This window comes from Babylonia areolata, chromosome 14, assembly GCF_041734735.1.
Source record: "Babylonia areolata isolate BAREFJ2019XMU chromosome 14, ASM4173473v1, whole genome shotgun sequence".
Taxonomy (NCBI): Eukaryota; Metazoa; Mollusca; class Gastropoda; order Neogastropoda; family Buccinidae; genus Babylonia; species Babylonia areolata.
The window spans coordinates 12697541-12717838 of record NC_134889.1 but is presented as its reverse complement, the minus strand read 5'-3'; the positions used below and the strand labels follow the sequence as shown (position 1 = coordinate 12717838).

General features: G+C 42.1%; 1 protein-coding gene across 3 annotated transcripts in view; it reads left to right on the top strand.

Moving 5' to 3' along the window:
* The window catches only part of LOC143289823 (uncharacterized), a 135687-nt gene that overhangs the window by 60258 nt on the left and 55131 nt on the right, over positions 1-20298 (top strand). For all 3 annotated transcript variants that reach the window (XM_076598998.1, XM_076598997.1, XM_076598999.1), the window contains exons 15-20: positions 3691-3735; positions 5671-5737; positions 6199-6308; positions 12266-12372; positions 17063-17258; positions 19607-19638. In XM_076598998.1, the coding sequence (XP_076455113.1) occupies positions 3691-3735; positions 5671-5737; positions 6199-6308; positions 12266-12372; positions 17063-17258; positions 19607-19638 (557 nt within the window). The remainder of the gene's footprint in view (positions 1-3690; positions 3736-5670; positions 5738-6198; positions 6309-12265; positions 12373-17062; positions 17259-19606; positions 19639-20298) is intronic.

Genomic DNA, 20298 nt, shown 5'->3' with positions numbered 1-20298 from the left:
TTGTTGTGTTGGTGGTGGTGGTGGTGGTGGTGGTGTGCGCGCGCGCGTGTGTGTGTGTGTGTGTGTGCGCGTGCGTGTGTGTGTGTGTGTGCGTGCATGCGTGCGTGTGTGCGTGCGTGCGTGCGTGCGTGTGTGTATGTTGTTGTTTTTTTTGTTTGCTTGTTTGTTTTTGTTTTTTGTTAGTTTGTGTGTGTGTGTGTGTTTGTTTTTTTGTTAGTTTGTGTGTGTGTGTGTGTGTGTGTGTATGTATGTATGTATGTATGTGTGTGTGTGTGTGTGTGTGTGTGTGTGTGTGTGTGTGTAGAATAGAATAGAATAGAATAGAATACTTTTTATTGTCATAAAACCTTAAAGTTTATAAGACACAATAAAACATAAACATAAACATGAGCATATTAAGAAGAGAAACATTCGTGAACAAATTTCGCCAGCCTTGGCTGTAATTCTGTTAGAAGGATCAATTCACTAGGCTTTGCATTTGGACGACATATATCGATTAGGAATCTGTGTCTGTAGGTATTGTACTTTAAACAATTGTCTAAAAGGTGAATCTCATCTTCTAAACTGTTACAAGTATCACACAGTCTTTGTTCTTTCGGTGTATTTTTATATCTTCCCTGTTCGATTTGTAAGTCATGGGCGCTGATTCGTAACATGGTCAGTGCTTTCTTGTGTTGTGTATTTGCTGTATTCTTTAAATACGGTTCAATTTTATAATTTGTCACAGCGTTCTTGTAAAATTCTAATTTAGATGAACTGTTATATTTCTGTTTCCAAAATTTTATATATTCATTTTCAAGCTTCTTGGATATAGCATACTTTAATCTTTTAACCCTAAAAGTGAACTGATTTTTCCAAACATGATCTAATCCAGTGTTAGTTAATACATTTCTTATGAAAAGTATCCACTGAACATTTTTATTTGTTTGACTATACATGCATTTATATGTTGTGTATACAAGTGAATTTTGAGGAAGCTCTAATATGTGTATCCGATAGCCAATAACTTGACATATTATTTTTAGGCTAATAGGGAATCTTCTTAATTCTCCTAAAACGGGGAGAACCATTGCTCTTTTATGTACACCAAGTAATTGTTTACAAAACTTGATATGAAGTCTTTCATGTGGAAATTTGTTGAAAAGACAATTACTGAATAATTCGAATAAATCAAACGATACATCTCCTGCAACATCATATGGAAACCAAACTTCTCCTCCACATGTTGAAATAGGTGTTATCAAAGTATCATATGACTAACACATGATATCTATATTAATATTTGTATTACGAAATGTTCTGTGTAGCACATGTAGAGCCGTGTGTGTGTGTGTGTGTGTAGTGTTGGTGTTGGTGTTGACGCTGGTGTTGTTTGATTTTATGTCCGTTCACTAGGATTATATCTATTTGAGAAAGACAAAGTAGGGTTTGGGTGGCTGGGGCGGGGGAGGGGGGTAGCAGGGAAAGTGGTGGGTGTGGGTGGAAGGTGGGTGGTAGTATAATGAACTGGATATGGAAATGTGGCCTGAATGTACACGCTGAGGGTGTGCATGTGTGTGTGTGCGCGCGCGCGTGTGTGTGTGTTTGATTGTGGGAAGTAAGTCTAGTAAGACAAATTTAATTATCTCATTTCTGTTGCCGTCTATGCCCAGTGATTTGTTGTTCTTCAGTTTTTGGCACGCTTTGTGTGTGTGTGTGTGTGTGTGTGTGTGTGTGTGTGTGTGTGTGTGTGTGTGTGTGATTTTGTAATGCTTCTGAGGTAGATTACTGGGATATATTTTTTCATAACATCACAGGTCAGGACATGTTCGGGGGTGATATTTTGTTGGTATGTGATATTTCTGGTATATTTGCTTTTAAAAGCATTAGTTTTCTGTCTACACATAAGTGATAATATTTTTTCTATTTACGTGGACATGTTTTTTTTTTACAGCGCTAATTGGAAACTTTATGTACTGTATATCATATTTCATTAAGGATATCTGAAACTGTTTCCAAGCTTACAATTATACTAAACTATATAATTCTTTTAAGGACAAATGAATATCCAATTGAAGTGACTCTGGACAATACGTTCTTCTGAAACACTTTACCGTCATAGAATAAGGAATGAGATGGTATCCAGCAGAATGGGATTGCAGTGTCTCGCAAACAGAGAGCATTGATTAAGTGGCTGATTTCAAGTATCATTGAATATCTTGTCTGTAATTTCAATGGTTATAGTGCCAATATTTTTAACATTCTTTTCTGTGTTGATTTCAAGTCAGTGTCTGACTTGAAATCAACACACACAAAAATGTTAAAAATATTGTGTGGAAAATCAATTAGGAAATTTAAGGCCATCAATATGACAAAGACTTCAGCTGTGAGAATTGATTTGTTGTTTCCAATATGAAATGATTTCTCTATCTTCAGATCAGGTATTGATTACATAGAACCTACCTTTCATGAGTTACTGATACGTCTGTGTACATTTTCATTTGATTTTGATATTTGTTCTGAATATTAGATTTAACATAACTAGTTAGTATGTTTCCATAGTCATATAGTTTTTTAAATCAGTATGGTCAGTATTTGCCTGCCACCCGAATAGTCTTCATGTCAACAGTGCTCCAGCGTTGGTTATTCATGAGCACAGTCGTTGTGACCATCTTTGAGCACAGGGAGAGGGGGTGGAGGGTTTTGGAAGATGAGGAGTGGGGGGTGTGGGGGAGGAGGGCTCAGTCAGTCTGGCTCTTCATCAAAACAATGATCTGTGTCACTGAAAGGTTCAGTGCGTGGTGTTCTCTTTATACTGACCTAGAAAGGTGACTCAGCGCAGCATCAATGCACTTTCTGTCCGGAATCTCTCCTGCTGACTGGTTGGTGGTGTACAAGTGACATCAAAGTAATGCTAGTATGCCAGTAGTTGAGCACTGAAGATTGGGCATTTAAATACCTGATACAGCACTTATAAAACTATTTCTGAAAATAGCTTACCTTGAAAAAGCATTATAATGAATACCAGGAACAGTTGTAATGTATTGTACTGCTGTTTAGTCATAACATATTTTTCATTGTGAGATTCGGGCTGCCTGTCCCCGGGGAAAGTGTGATACTGTCTCGGCAGCACCGCCCGTTGTTCTGTCTGAAGGTGCATACTTGTTTTATCCATGAAAGTGGATTTTGTTAGAGATAACTCTCTTGCCGTTGGTTTGGTAACAAGCGCTAAGTGTTTACTGTACACATGGACTCAGATTGTCGTCTCATCTGAAAGACTTGCACCAGACCACCACACATGGTCTTGTTAAAAGAGGGAGGGAATGAGGGGGCGGGGGTGGCGGGGTGCAGCAAAAATCATGGACTGCGCAGGAGCTGTTTCTGGGACACTGGCTTCTGGCCGAGAGGTCTGTGCACTGGGCCACCAGTAAAAAAAAACTCTGACAAGAACTCTGTGGGAAAAGCTCTTGTTAACATTAACGTTCGGAAAAAAATTGTGGGACAGAGACGTGGATTTGGAAGAACTGTGTGGTGGGATATCATTGACAAGCAGTCTGTGTGTTCTTTGAATGACTTTGTTGATATTAAGATCATGTAAGCGTGATTTTCCATGAGAGAGAGAGTGAAAGAGAGAGAGAGAGAGAGAGAGAGATTCTGAATTTTACGTTTTGTATCTATCTTCTGTTTATATATCTATTTTTTGTTCGCCAGGAAAGGGAGAAGATACAACCTGATGACTCCATCCCCTATTCCAAGGTCAGAAAATGTTCATACCATGCCAGTTTGATGCAGTAACAATGAACAGAAATCATGTCAGATGTCACCTCCTACAGTTTCACTATTGTACTGTATACCATTCACTACATCATGCTAAATGCTAAAGATACGCTGCATTTCTTTTCAAAGCAGTATGTTACGTTCATATGAATTTGGGTAACAAAGAACACAAGTTTGTTTTCAGCTTTGTGAGTTTTAGTTGACGGACAGCGTTTAGGGTTACCTTTTTGTTTTGATTTTTTTTAAATGTATATTATTTATTTTTTCATTTACTTATTTATTTGATGGATTATTTTTTGTATTTTATCTTATTTATTTATTTATGTATTCATTTATTCGTTCATTGATGTGTTTGTTTATTCGTTCATTGATAATATAATGATAATAAAATGCAGGCTTATATTGCACAGTATCCCCATCTCAGATGGAGCTCACCGCGCTTTACAATAAGATATACAAATTGAAGACCAAGTATCGTAAGGGGTGTGTATTTTGTACAGTCCACCACTTTTTACTGCGGACACAACAAAGATCCATCTTTCTGCAGTTCTTTCCTAGTGGGACGACTGTTCTTCTCTTGTCTCAAACTGTCCTGAGCATCCTTTGATCAAGACTATCGTCATTCTCTCCTCTTCAAATATCCTGCTTACTTTTTAGGCAGGTCTGTGGTCATTTCTCTTCTCCAACTATCCTGCTTACCTTTTGTTTAGGACAACTATGTCACTCTCTCCTCTCCAGCTATCCTGCTTACCTTTTGTTTAGAACAACTGTGTCACTCTCTCCTCTCCATCTATCCTGCTTACCTTTGTTTAGAACAACTATGTCACTCTCTCCTCTCCAGCTACCATTCCTATCTTTCTGGATGGACTATAGTCATTCTGTACTCTCCAACTGTTCTGCTTACCTTATGGATAAGACAACAGTCATTTTCTACTTTCAACTATCCAGTTTACTATTTAAGTTAGAACTACAATCATTCTCTTATCTCCAACTGTCCTGCTTATCTTTTGGGTACGATTACTGTCATTCTCTCCTCTCCAGTTACCCTGCTTACCCCTTAAAGAAAACTTAAGATAGTCCAAAACACTGCCACCATTCACGTTTTTAAAAGCAGAAATACTGTTCATCTGCAGCCGCTACTGTGAACTTGCCTCCTGTTGAAGTATGCATTGAGTACAACTGGCAACGTTTCTTCACTCCTGTGGTGCAGCCCCTCTTTATCTCTCACAACTCCTTTCTGTTAACTCGTTTGCTAGACACTTTCGTTCCTCACTTCATTTAGAGACTCCGAGGATCCCCAAAAAATGGAGCACAAAATTACGATCAGAGTTCCTTTCCTTTTTCAGTTTTCAGTTTGGAATTCTCTTTCCGTTGATCTCAAAACATCCAGTCCAAGTAACTTCATCTTTACCTCATCTTTTAAAACATTCTTGTCTGTGTGTGGGTGGGGGTGTGGGGGTTACATATGTCTGTGCGTTTGACTGTGCATACATGTTTGTGCATGTGCATACACTTTGACTTGATGGATCATTTGTGTTGTGTATCTTTGTGATCATGTGCGCTATAACTTTCCGACTTTGTGTTGTGGTTTTCTCTCCATTCAAGACGACGTATTGTTTGCTCTGTTCAAGATGATATCAAATGTAAAGCCTTTTGAGTCCCAGTTCAATTTCGAGGTGTGCACTATATGGGTGTTTAATTAGCTATTGTTATTATTATCATTTTCATTATTATTATTATTATTATTATTCAGTTCCATAATCTGAAAAATAAAATACTATTCTATTCCATTACTCTGTTAAAACTTAGTGTGTTGGCTTACTTATATATTTTAATAGCATCTTCTCCCTGATCCTCTATAGCTTCGATAATGTGTGTTCTGAAATAAAACCAAAATCTTTATGTCTGTTACAGATCAAAGATCTGCACTGTTTTGGAGAAAGAGAATGCTTTGTCCAACATGTCTGCAAGCTGAAGAATGGTAAGATCACGTCTTCTTTTGACGTTTAATTTCCGATTTCAAAACATTTATCAGATGGCATTGGCAACACATTACTTAAAACTCCAAGTTCTCTGTTGCTATTGAGTTTCTGGCCCCAACTGGCAGGAAGTGTGTATGATAACCCTGAACGAATGTGCATGCACATTTTGTTGGTCTCATATGGGTTTTTTGTTTAGTTTTAGTGTCCATATCTTCTTTGATGGGTTTTACGACAATTAATGAGTCACACACACACAACAACAACAACAACAACAACAACAACAACAACAACAACAACAACAACAACAGCAAAGAAGTAAAGTACACACACCAACACATTTACTTAACCTCGGATACATGTTGAACCCTAAATTTGTTTGTTAGTTTGCTTTATGCAGGAATTGTTTTGTGAACGAAATAAAGATTTTGCGATAATGATATGCCTTCCATTCATGCCACAGTTGATGATCTGGTTCATTCCAAACCGTCCACCATTGTCCACCACCTGTTTCTGTATGCGGTGCTGAACGGACAAACCAGGCTGGCCAAACATTTCTGGAAGCAAGCTGTTGTGAGTAAACTTTTGATGTAAACTATATTATGTGATGTGCAACACAGTTTGTATTTCGTATTCCAGTTTGTTTCAAAATATGTTGCACAATACATCACTACATTCCACATTTCCATGTGACTTATCATTGATTTTGTAAGAACTTGAGCCCAGACAAGAAACTTGCTTTTTGATGAAATAATCAACACATGCATATTATGTTTCCTTAAATGACGTGTCCACATGCTTCTATTTATATCACGGGAGGGTACATACATAATAATGTATGTCATGTTTGAATTTTTTTATAGGCTACAGAAGTAGTGAGTAAAGACACTGAAAAGGAAACAGGTACAGTTGTGGCCAGTCTGGTCTGGCTGTATAGTGCACGTTCAGTTCTTGTGGGTACATGTTGACTCACAAGTCAGTTGACAAGCCACACACAAGCAGAGTAGAGACATTGGCATTTAGGGATCAGGATGTACTGGGTTCAAATCTTTCATCACCCTCTCTCTGGCATCGGCGACACAGCTTTGGCGGGCAGACTGTTTCTGGTTGTTCGCCAGTGTCATTGGCATGGATCTCTGCTACAGTGCTGGTGATGCTTCATGATACAACAGTTGTACTTCTCTGCTACAGTGCTTGCGGTGAATCATGATACAATAGTTGTACTTCTCTGCCACAGTGCTGGTGATGCTTCATGATACAATAGTTGTACTTCTCTGCTAAGTGCTGGTGGTGAATCATGATACAATAGTTGTACTTCTCTGCTACAGTGCTGGTGATGAATCATGATACAATAGTTGTACTTCTCTGCCACAGTGCTGGTGATGAATCATGATACAATAGTTGTACTTCTCTGCCACAGTGCTGGTGATGAATCATGATACAATAGTTGTACTTCTCTGCTACAGTGCTGGTGGTGGTGAATCATGATACAATAGTTGTACTTCTCTGCCACAGTGCTGGTGGTGGTGAATCATGATACAATAGTTGTACTTCTCTCCACAGTGCTGGTGGTGAATCATGATACAATAGTTGTACTTCTCTGCCACAGTGCTGGTGGTGGTGAATCATGATACAATAGTTGTACTTCTCTCCACAGTGCTGGTGGTGAATCATGATACAATAGTTGTACTTCTCTGCCACAGTGCTGGTGATGAATCATGATACAATAGTTGTACTTCTCTGCCACAGTGCTGGTGGTGGTGAATCATGATACAATAGTTGTACTTCTCTCCACAGTGCTGGTGGTGAATCATGATACAATAGTTGTACTTCTCTCCACAGTGCTGGTGGTGAATCATGATACAATAGTTGTACTTCTCTGCTAAGTGCTGGTGGTGGTGAATCATGATACAATAGTTGTTCTTCTCTGCTACAGTGCTGGTGATGAATCATGATACAATAGTTGTACTTCTCTGCCACAGTGCTGGTGATGAATCATGATACAATAGTTGTACTTCTCTCACAGTGCTTGTGGTGGTGAATCATGATACAATAGTTGTACTTCTCTGCTACAGTGCCTGTGGGGAATCATGATACAATAGTTGTACTTCTCTGCCACAGTGCTGGTGGTGAATCATGATACAATAGTTGTACTTCTCTGCTACAGTGCTGGTGGTGAATCATGATACAATAGTTGTACTTCTCTGCCACAGTGCTGGTGATGAATCATGATACAATAGTTGTACTTCTCTGCTACAGTGCTGGTGGTGGTGAATCATGATACAATAGTTGTACTTCTCTGCCACAGTGCTGGTGGTGGTGAATCATGATACAATAGTTGTACTTCTCTGCCACAGTGCTGGTGGTGGTGAATCATGATACAATAGTTGTTCTTCTCTGCTACAGTGCTGGTGGTGGTGAATCATGATACAATAGTTGTTCTTCTCTGCTACAGTGCTGGTGGTGAATCATGATACAATAGTTGTACTTCTCTGCCACAGTGCTGGTGGTGAATCATGATACAATAGTTGTACTTCTCTGCTACAGTGCCTGTGGGGAATCATGATACAATAGTTGTACTTCTCTGCCACAGTGCTGGTGGTGAATCATGATACAATAGTTGTACTTCTCTGCCACAGTGCTGGTGATGAATCATGATACAATAGTTGTACTTCTCTGCTACAGTGCCTGTGGGGAATCATGATACAATAGTTGTACTTCTCTGCTACAGTGCTGGTGGTGGTGAATCATGATACAATAGTTGTACTTCTCTGCTACAGTGCTGGTGGTGGTGAATCATGATACAATAGTTGTACTTCTCTGCCACAGTGCTGGTGGTGAATCATGATACAATAGTTGTACTTCTCTGCTAAGTGCTGGTGGTGGTGAATCATGATACAATAGTTGTACTTCTCTGCTACAGTGCTGGTGGTGAATCATGATACAATAGTTGTACTTCTCTGCCACAGTGCTGGTGATGAATCATGATACAATAGTTGTACTTCTCTGCCACAGTGCTGGTGATGAATCATGATACAATAGTTGTACTTCTCTGCTACAGTGCTGGTGGTGATGAATCATGATACAATAGTTGTACTTCTCTGCTACAGTGCTGGTGGTGATGCTTCATGATACAATAGTTGTACTTCTCTGCCACAGTGCTGGTGATGCTTCATGATACAATAGTTGTACTTCTTCTTTGTCCAGTTTCACTCTCTTGGCTTCTGAACCCATTGGAACGGATGCTGTAGAGGAGTTGTGGCATTCCAGACTCACCTGTGTGAATGATGCGGCCAGTCTTCCATGTTTGTGCCTGCAGGACCATGGCTTTGAACACTTGCAAAGCCAGATTTGTCTAGAACCTCTTTGTTTGTGACATGGTCCCACCAACAAATGCTGATGAAGCCTCGTTAAATGCATGTGCAACGTTTCAAGCTGACCGATATGCTTTCTGTTGAGAGCCATTCTTGATGTCCATAAGTCAGCTGATGAGGATCACAGCTTTGTCAACTTTCAGCTCATAAGCAAATTGATACTGTGATGATGTCAACTTTCATTAACTTAAAACTATTGAGATGTTCAACTTTCAGCATGGTTAGCAAAGTGATACTGTGGGGATATCAACTTTCAATGTGGTTAGCAAAGTGATACTGTGGGGATATCAACTTTCAGTGTGGTTAGCAATTTGATACTGTGGGGATATCAACATTCAGTGTGGTTAGCAATTTGATACTGTGGGGATATCAACTTTCAGTGTGGTTAGCAGAGTGATACTGTGGGGATATCAACTTTCAGTGTGGTTAGCAGAGTGATACTGTGGGGATATCAACTTTCAGTGTGGTTCGCAATTTGATACTGTGGGGATATCAACATTCAGTGTGGTTAGCAATTTGACACTGTGGGGATATCAACATTCAGTGTGGTTAGCAGAGTGATACTGTGGGGATATCAACTTTCAGTGTGGTTCGCAATTTGATACTGTGGGGATATCAACATTCAGTGTGGTTAGCAGAGTGATACTGTGGGGATATCAACTTTCAGTGTGGTTAGCAATTTGATACTGTGGGGATATCAACTTTCAGTGTGGTTAGCAGAGTGATACTGTGGGGATATCAACTTTCAGTGTGGTTAGCAGAATGATACTGTGGGGATATCAACTTTCAGTGTGGTTAGCAGAGTGATACTGTGGGGATATCAACTTTCAGTGTGGTTAGCAGAGTGATACTGTGGGGATATCAACTTTCAGTGTGGTTAGCAGAGTGATACTGTGGGGATATCAACATTCAGTGTGGTTAGCAATTTGATACTGTGGGGATATCAACTTTCAGTGTGGTTAGCAGAGTGATACTGTGGGGATATCAACATTCAGTGTGGTTAGCAGAGTGATACTGTGGGGATATCAACATTCAGTGTGGTTAGCAGAGTGATACTGTGGGGATATCAACATTCAGTGTGGTTAGCAGAGTGATACTGTGGGGATATCAACATTCAGTGTGGTTAGCAGAGTGATACTGTGGGCAATATGCACATGGGTGTGCTGACGTCACAGGGCTGGGCTGGCCTTGATGGCTGCGCCGTGTCTGTTTACTCTCTGTTCCATAGTTCTGTCTGATGTGATCACTGCTTGTGACTGATTTTTCCAGATATGCTGACAGCATGCAACTGTCAAAAATGTTTGTTAGTGAAAGCAGCATATAGTATTCAGATGTGTGTTCGTGAAGTACTTATGTAGATAATTAGTAGCAAGCTCATGCTGAATACCGCTGAAAAAACTGAACTCACACTTGTTGGCTCTCCTGCTTGTCGCAGACTTGTTGCCTCTGGTTTAGTGGACGTTGGTAATGTGACTTTTCCCCTGAGTGTGTGGGTGAAGTACCTGGGGGTAAAGGCAGACCATGTCTGATCAGATCAGCAGTGTTTGTCATGCCGGTTTTCTTGAATTGAGAAGCATTTCATCAGTTAGATCATTCCTCTCTCAAAGGGCACCTGCAATAGACTGGTCACTGTTTGATCAAGCCCGTACTGACTACTGTAACTGAGTCTTGGCTGTCTTCAGAAAGGTTAAGATAACAAGGCATCAATCGTTCACAAGGAACAAACTGCGAAATCATGTCACGCCCGTCATTTAGGAAATCTATTAGCTATCTGTCAGCTTCAGTTTTCCAGAAAAGTGGTCAGTTCTTGCCTTCCATCATTTTGAGTTTACCTGACAAGCACACACCCTGTATGTTCATCAAATGAAAGGCATGTCAAGAAAAAGGAACATGATTTTTTTTTTTTTTTTTTTTTTTTTTTTTGCTGCACCATCATCTGCACCATTTCAGTGGCATTACTCCCACGCCACTCATTTAGATTCCCCCATACACGGCCACACCCGGGTTCGTCCGTCACAGTTCCAGCGTCGGCAGTCCACAGGGAGCCATCGATGTTAGGTCGCCAGGAGGCCCACACCAGAGGAGACCCTGCACTGCTGCTGAGTCACTTTGGTGGTGTTCAGTGGTGCCTGTTCTGTTTTAACGTACTTAGGACACCACCTACTGAGCCCCATACTAACGACAATAATGGCTTAGTCGCGGAGCCAGAGTGAGTGAGCGTCCCCCCCCAGAGTGGAGACCGCCACCACGTCCCTCAAACAACAGCCCCCCATGAATCTGCCGACACTGACGACATTGACAGGACTCACCCCAAGCACGGAAGTGGAGGGGTATCGAAACTGAGGTCACCATGAGAGCAGGGCATGAAAGGCCACAGACTTTGATACTTTTGTTGGTGAATTGTTTTATTGATGACGATGAAGGAGGATGACGATGATGATGACGATGTTGCTATGGAGGTTCATTTTGGTTTGGGACTGCGTGACAAGGCTGTACTCTACGCTTCCTGTCATAATGATATCCCGGCGTTAACCAGGCCCGAGAAATACAGACACATGCAGTGTTGGTCACGTAATTAGAGCAACACACCCAAAGACGCATCCTTGAAGTGGATGACACTCGACTGTGCGGTCCCAGTCTCCCCATTTAAGCCCACAGCACACTCAACTCTGGGTAGGAGCCGGCCACGGGCCGAAAAGCCCACCTCCGCTGGGATTCGAACCCGCGTCATCCCAGCCGTCAGTCCGCGACGCTAACCACTTCGCCACAGCGGCTGTGAAATAAATTAGCTGGTGCTTTCAGCTTTCGTGCCCTGACCATTTGATAGTCACTACATGCTGATCTGAGAAATGCACCTAGGTTATCTCAGTGTCAGTATAACAAAAATCAAGCAGGCATTTATGTCAGTTTTATTTTAAGCATGTATGTATTTTTCGGTCCCTGCCATTGTATGGCATAGCTGTAGGTGGACTGTATGTTTGTGTGTGTGCTTGCTTGTTTGTGTTTGAGTGCGCAGGCTTGTTTTGTTTGCATGGGTATAGGGTTTGTAGTTGGGTGTGTGTTTTTATGCACAAGGAGTTTCTCCTGAAAGAATTGTCATTTTTTCGTTGTTACTGCTGCTGTTGGTATTACTACTGTTGCTGATGTTGCTTCCAGTTTCAGGATCATGTTGCTCACGCACTGGTGGCATCTCATGTGTCCAATCATCTGGCGGAAAATGTGCCTGGTGATCGGCAAGCTCACGTGTTCAAACTGCAGGCTGAGTGAGTCTCTCTCTCTCTCTCTCTCTCTCTCTCTCTATGTATATATAGATATAGATATAGATATATATACATACATACATACATACATACATCAACAATCATTCATTATCTCTAGAAGTGCAATATGACATATCTAGTGAAATAGACATGTTTGAATCACAAGACCGCAAGACAAAAACAGCAAAACATTTCCAAGAATTTACCAAGTCCTCTGCATTGCTAACCAAAAAATTGAAGAAGTTGCCAATCATAAAATCTTTGGAATAATGAGCGATATAGTGTATTTTGGTCAAAACCTCTAGCAGTTATGTCCAAAAATCTTAATTCAAAACTACATCAGTTAAGACAAGAGAGGCAAGGCCTTCAAGACTCACTTGTGATACACTTTAAAAAAAAATCTAATTGTTAAAATGTGTTCTGTATTTGTTACTATAAAGCTTTGGGTTAAAAAAAGAAAAAAGAAAAAAAAAGTCATAACCAGATTCGAACCCCGCTTGTTCGGGTGAGAAGAAACTATCTTACCCATTACACTATCGTGGCTCCTTAACTGACGTTCTAAAATTTAATATTTGAACATACTTTTTTAAAGGGCGATAAATCAATTGCGGTCTTCGCAGTGAGAACGCTGTTTAAATCATATTATTCTGGTGTATCTTGGGCATTCAAAAAATCTTTAAGGGCAATAAAAAAAATTTTAAAAGTCCGCGGTAAAGGAGACGTGGCTATCGCCACACTCACACTGCAACATTTAGCCGTTTTCTCTAGATCTAGATAGATGTACAAGTTTGGTTACACCCGGCGGGAATGTAGTATGACACGGTCAATTCAATTTCTCTTTTATGTTCATTCTAGTTTTATAGTTTTAAAGTTGATATGAAAATTGAGTATTTTGTTAAACTAATAACATGTAGAGCCAAGTACAAGTACTTCTAAACGTCGTATAAGTGAAAAGGACTTCATTTTGAGAAAAGTCAAGACTGGAAATGTTTTCGTTTCATCAATTCAAGGGTATTAACTCACATGGTTTACAATTTTTAACTGTGAACTCCGACTGATTCTGTGGATATTTTTATGGCAGTTTGGGGCATAATCCAGTAAGTGATGAGGCGTTCACAAATCTTTCTCTGAATAAATATTTAACGGTCTCCTTCTCCAACTTTCCATGACATGTTATCATGTATTGTCCATTGAATATAGGATTGAACGGGCAGGTCAACAACTTGAAACAAAATGGCGTCGTTCGCGTTCGTGAAGAATATGAGCACGTGCTTTGAATGTGTATAAATATGTGTACGCAATTGATTTTTGCCCATGACCTTCAGGGCTCAGCCAACAGATCTGTAAAGTCCACTCGTCGTATTGGTTTTAGTATTTTCCAAAAAAGACCACTTGGGCGAATGAACATAGTGAAAGCCCTGTACACTGAGAGTAAAACACAAGCTTTTTTATGTATTTAGTATAATTTCAAAATGTAATGTTTAAGATGAGAAAGATCAGTTTAAAGCAAATTAAGTCCCCTAGCATTAATTACAGATTAATTTCCCTTTTTTACTATCTGCACCTAAATGTTTGCAAAGGGTAAGGGTAGGGTTGGAGTGGAGTGGAGATAGGTAGAATAGGGGGTAAGGGTGTAGGAATGGAATGAGGGATTAGGAGTAGTAGAAGATAGGTTCCCATGCAGGCAGAAGCATATGAAAGCGGACGCCCTTTCAATGGTTTATTCACTACAGTTATTACAGGAAAACAGTGCAGCGATACATAGCGAGATGTCGGCCGTTGTGGGGAGACACACGATAAACACACTGCTCGCGACACAGCAAGAGAGAGAGAGAGAGAGAGAGCAGCTCTGGTCAGATGACTGACCAGGTACGAAATGACCACTCATCACTCACTGTACTGCGTTAAATCAGTTTAGCGTAGGCAAACACAAATGGAACTGCGACGATTCTGCCAGTATGTGATACTTGTAGTTTACTGATCTGACAAAAGAGTTATTAATTAATTACGGTGCTGCAGAAACACAGATTCCAGCTCAGTCAATAGCGTACCGCGACGCGACACTGGTCGAGCCGTGAGTAGGTTGTCTGGCGAGGACAAAATGATGTAAGCGGCTTGGCGTTCAAACTGGGAGTGATGTCACACAATCTGTGCGCAGGTTAGTTGGGAAAAACGTCGTCTGATGTAGCTCGTGTGTGAACAGTTTTGGAGCAAGCATAGCGCGCTTGGTCACATCTCCCCCCCATCTTTTGAAATCCATCGTCCGCGATGGTTAATTAAAAGTAACTCTTGTGAGCAGAGTTAGCTGGGCATCAAACAAGAATTATTGATGAGGTAAAAGGAGATAATTTTGCTAATAACTGATAGCTAAGTGAATGTGAAATGACAGCAACATTCTTAGGAACAATACCCTACTTCTATATTCAAAGTGGTTTTAGCCAGGTTAAGTTATGGGTTTGGACTTAGTAAAAACTTTGAACAATTTGATATAGAGAAGGGGTCCCAATTAGGTAAATACACTATGAAGTTTGAAAGCATTCATTTGTGTGCCTATCAATCTATCTATCATATCACTGTCAGATGCACATGTAGAGTAGCATACATGTATAATAACATAGATTATAACAATAATTATTGTAGCATGTTCATAGTCATGCTTTGCATTGCTAAAACCAAGTGACAATGTAAATCACAGGTCAAGCAAGAAGAAAATAAAAACATAAAACATGAATCGTGCAGAAATATCTGAAATGAAAACAAAATTACAGCATGAACAGGAATGATATGAAAAATAACATAATAGCACTGTTTCAGCTTAGCAAGAATTAAAAAAAATAAACAAACATGAGTGCTGGCATCCTGAGTGTTCATTTTTGGAGTGTCAGTGTTCTGGCTTATAAGTATTTTTACCATCACCAGTCTCTTCACACAGTCAGTGGTGCCCTGGATGCCAGTCGTGTGGATCGCCTTGTGCAGGATCTGGTGGTAGTGGAGGCGGTTCTGGTGCAGCATGCAGGGTTGATGTCCTGGGTCTTGGCCTGGGCCTGACTTGCCACACACCACTGTTCAGTATCAGTGTCTGACACTTTGCTGTCCTGGTGGTGCAGTGGGACCGTGTGAGTAGGCGTGACAAGAGGTTGTTGCTGGTTGGACCTCTGTGGTGCGGGGCTGAGTACAGGTGGGGACACCTGTGGGATCACAGCATCAGGTGTGGTGCTGTGGCGCCTCCGTCTGCGTCGGCGTCTCCTGCGTCGCTGGTTTGGAGCTGGAGATGGCGGCGTTGGTCCATGTTGCTCAGTGTGGGTGGTAGGAACACACTGGTTGTGGGCTGTAACTGGCGGCTTGTCGTCAGTATTCTGTCGCCTGGCCTGGTAGCGTCGCTTGTGGCGACACTGGTGATCGGTGTGGCCAGACCTCTCGCACCAAACACAGTGTGGAGGGTCTGGGACGCGGTCAGCAGCACAGCGGCGATGGTGAAGGGCTGGTCTTGTAGGATGCGGGCGGTGTGCTGGTTTGGGGGACTGCAGCTGACGTCGCAGGCTGGTGTTCTCAGCTGTGAGTGTGGCCAGCTCAGCCATCTATCTCAGCCATCGCTGGGCCTCCTTCTTTGCTGCCTCGAAGGTGGTGTCAGGGTGGTCACGAATGAAGCGCCTGACATCGCGCCTGAGTGCGACTGGCTGAAGGCCTCTGGCGAAGGCGTCGCGGAGGATGGTCGCTGGCACCTGCAGCACCCCATCTTCAGCCTTGTTGACCTTGGTCCACAGGTACCGAAGATGGGACGCGTAGTCGGTCACCGTCTTCTTGGGCTGCTCCTGTCTTTAAAGAAGGCAGTGGCAAGGTCGGTGGCGTCTCGCTGATCTCCCCAGTCCTCCTCAATGATGTGAAGGAGTTTGGCTGGGGTGTCCACTTGGCCGCTGGCAGCCTGACAATCTTCTGGCGAGCTCTGCCGGCAAGGGCCGAGATCAGCCAGAGAGAGGCTGTCGCGTCATCCAGGGGCTGTAGCTGGAGTATCAGTCTGGCCTCACTGATGAAGTCGTCGACCTCACTGCTGCCTTCCTCACTGGATAGCGTCGGGAGTTTGGGCAGGAAGTCGGTTGAAGCCATCTTGATGTGGGCGACGTTTCTTCTTGTGGACTTGATGTACCTGCTGCACTTCTTCTCTCTTCTCCTATGTTAAACTATCCCTATGTGACTGTCTTGTCCCTGTACGATCCTGCTCGCAGCGCCAAGTATGGATGTAATAAAGCATGTACCTTGCTTATTTATTTACACTCTTTGATTAGAGAATTTGTCTTGTTTTGTGTTCAACCCCCCCCCCCCTCTCTCTCTCTCTCTCTCTCTCTCTCTCAGTTTAGCTCTTTTTTTTCAAATAATGTAGATTCTGTTTCCTTAGTGTTCGCTTTCTGTTTCTCCGTCAAAAAGCTGATTCATATGTGTGTGTGTGTGTGTGTGGAGGGGGTCTGTGTATTTTTTTATTGTGCATATGTTCATGTGTGGTGTGCATGCATGCATATAAGTGTTTTTCATGTGTGTGTGTGCTTGTCTGTTTGCGAATGCACATCTTATTTTCTGTTGATATGCACCATTGTTGTGTCGTTGTCCATCTGCTCACTTATCACTGTAATTCATGTTAACATGAACTTAATTCAGAGAAAAATGTATCAACTAAGATAAAATTACATCTGTGTTTCAGTGAATTCAAAAACTTGGCCAAGGGCACAGTGAACGACTGCTACCTGCATGACCCGAAGAAGGCCTGTGACATCATCACGGGGACAGCAGAAGCTTTCGGTTTGTCTCCCATTGAGGCTGCTGCTTCTTTCCAGATGCGTTCTTTTGTTGCGCTTCCAGCGGCGTCTGACTATCTGGATTGTGTCTGGAAAGGGGAGGTAACAATGAATATGTGAACATCATGTCTGATACGGTGTAGCGTGTTCTGGTGAAAAAGAAGAATGAAACCGTAGTACTTATTATTCCTCCAGTATTGCAAAGATGTGAATAGAATTGCAAAGATGTGAATAGCATTGCAAAGATGTGAATAGCATTGCAAAGATGTGAATAGAATTGCAAAGATAAAGACAAAGTGGCGGAGTCAAACACTTAAACAGACACACAAATACACACATACAAACACGGACAGACAGGCACACACACACACACACACGCACACACACACACACAACACACACACACAAACACACACACACACACACACACACACACACACACACACACACACACACACACACACAGATTGTCCAGAGGGTTGAGAAGAATTTAGAAAAAATAAACAAGTTGTCCTCTTCCGACTGGGAAGTGGACATTGTAGGCTCCTTTCCCACCTCTACAGACTGAGGCTGTCCCCTACTGATGAATGTCCATGTGGCACAGGTTCAAACACCAAAGCATTTGCTACAGTTCTGCCCAACGTTTGGTGCACTGAGGAGGAAAGCCTGGCCCTGTGCGGTGGAACTCCACCAGAAGCTCTGGAGACCACATGCTGCACTGCGGAGGACAGCAGACTTCGCGCTGCAGACCGGATTGACAGTCTGACGGCATGACCTACGAAGAAGAAGAAGACATTGAGATAGATAATGAATTATGTGGGGACAGGGCAGAGGATGCCCATGGTTTTGCTCAACAGCATACAATGACTTCACGTAACTCTGCTCTGCTGGCGATCAAGGACTGATAACAATTACATTCAGCATAAAGAACAGTGTTGTTGCTGTTGTTTTTGGCAATGGTGGAAAACTGTTTATTAAATCTTCTTCTTCTTCTTCTTCTTCTCATCCGTTCTTGGGCTGCAACTCCCACGTTCACTCGTATACATGTACACGAGTGGGCTTTTACGTGTATGACCGTTTTTACCCGGACATGTGGGCAGCCATACTCAGTTTTCGGGGGGTTGCATGCTGGGTATATTCTTGTTTCTATAACCCACCGAACGCTGACATGGATTACAGGATCTTTAACGTGCGTATTTGATTTTCTGCTTGCGAAGGGGGCTCAGACACAAACAAGTCTGCACATATGTTGACCTTTCAGATAGGAAAAATCTCCACCCTTTACCCACCTGGCGTCGTTACCGAGATTCAAATCCGGGACCCTCAGATTTAAAGTCCAATGCTGTAACCACTCGGCTGTTGTGCCCATCGTTTATTAAATGAATCATGTCACTGTGTTGGGCTTGTTACTGACGTTTTGGCAAAAGTCATGGAATTTTATTCGAAGCAATGAGTCTGTTAGTTGGTTTGCTTTTCTTGGAGTAGGCCTGTAAGGAACCAGGAAATGATCATGATAATGAGAAGAAAGTCAATTTAATAATTTCAAGAAGGGGTGAACTGTTGTCTTTTCTTCTGAAGCAAAAGTGAAGGTTTTTTTCTCCATAATTCATAAACAAATAACCAGACACACAAATTTCAGTATTCACGAAACTAAATAAACAAACAGCAAAATAAGGGTAAACAACCCCACTGGTCAGTACTTCCAGTCAACGTGCATGTATTGCAGGTCATTGACGTGACAAAGAAATCCAAAGAAACATCCACAAATCTCAACCAGTTACACAAGCGCCAAGTTACAGTGACCAGAATCATTGTGTCCCCGTCTGACCAAGACCAACATGCAGTCAGTGTATGTGCATGATGTCGACTGTCCCTCTCTGCCTGTTGTGGTGGAGCAGTGCTACCTGACAGACCGAGGGTCGCGTGTTGGAGGTCATTGTCCTCAAATTCTGCAGGCATTGAAATTGCTGCAACACATAGTGAGGGGAGGGGCGTGGGTCAAGCGATGTGCTTGGGAGGGGTGGGGTCGTTCATGCACAGCCCAGCAGAGGGATTGGTAACAGGGCAGTCTTCTTTCCATGTTGAATCATCGTCACTGGGGAGTGACACACACCAGGGTTTAAAGAAGAGCAGAGTTATCACAGGCAACCATTAGCTTCCTGACAATTGCATCACAGTTTTAAAAACAAAAGTGTTTGAATTTCAACGGAACTGAGGCACGAAGATGACCCTTCATAGGCCATGTCATCAGACAAACTGAACAAAGAAAAATTGTTGGGTTGTTTTTTTGTTTTTGTTTTTATAAAGTGACTGAAATTGATAAAGATGAAAAAGTTGAGTTCGCTTTTGCGGCGAAAGTACTAAAAAAAACTTCCGTGTGGTGTTTATGCGTGTGCATGCGTCTGTGTGAACGTGTGTGTCTGTATGTGTGTTCTGTGTGTGTGTTGCAGGACACGCCAAGTTCATCACAAGGGGATGGACAGTAAGTATCCATCCAATTGTGTAGATCTATTCACGGTGATTGGCTCCAGGAAAGTGGCACAGCCTGTTCTCTGGAGCCAGGGCTGTGGACAACTCGTTGCTGTGGACAACTCGTTTCTGTGGAAGGAATCGGTCAGCTGGGTGTCGTTATGCTGGTGCATGTATCAGAGGAAGCCTGTGATCAGGACCTAGTGGCATACGTGTTTTTTTAAACCTGTGATTGTAGCAGTCTTCACAGAAAGCATCACAGGGGATGGACAGCTCAGCAATGTAAGCCTTGGAGTTCCTGTGGTCTAGCAGACACAAATGAGGCTTACTCTTGTTAGTAATATCCTGCTCCACTCACCCAGTCCTCTCGTTGACATAGACATGAACATGTTCTGTCACTGTGGTTTTCTGCAGCTGCTTCTGCACGAGACTCACACACGTGTCATGTCGCTGTGTTTAACCCTTATAGATCCCTGTAACCATTCAGTGCAAGTGTCATTGTAGAAGACAGTCGAGCAGACAGACCTACCCACCTCACTACCTAGTTATGGGTGTGTTCTAAGGAGTTTGCATACTGTTATTTCTAAACTATAAGGAAAGTAATACTTTTTGCCCGAAGAATCTGAAAGGCTGAAAAAAGAAGAGAGGGAAAGGGTATTGTGAGACATGAGAA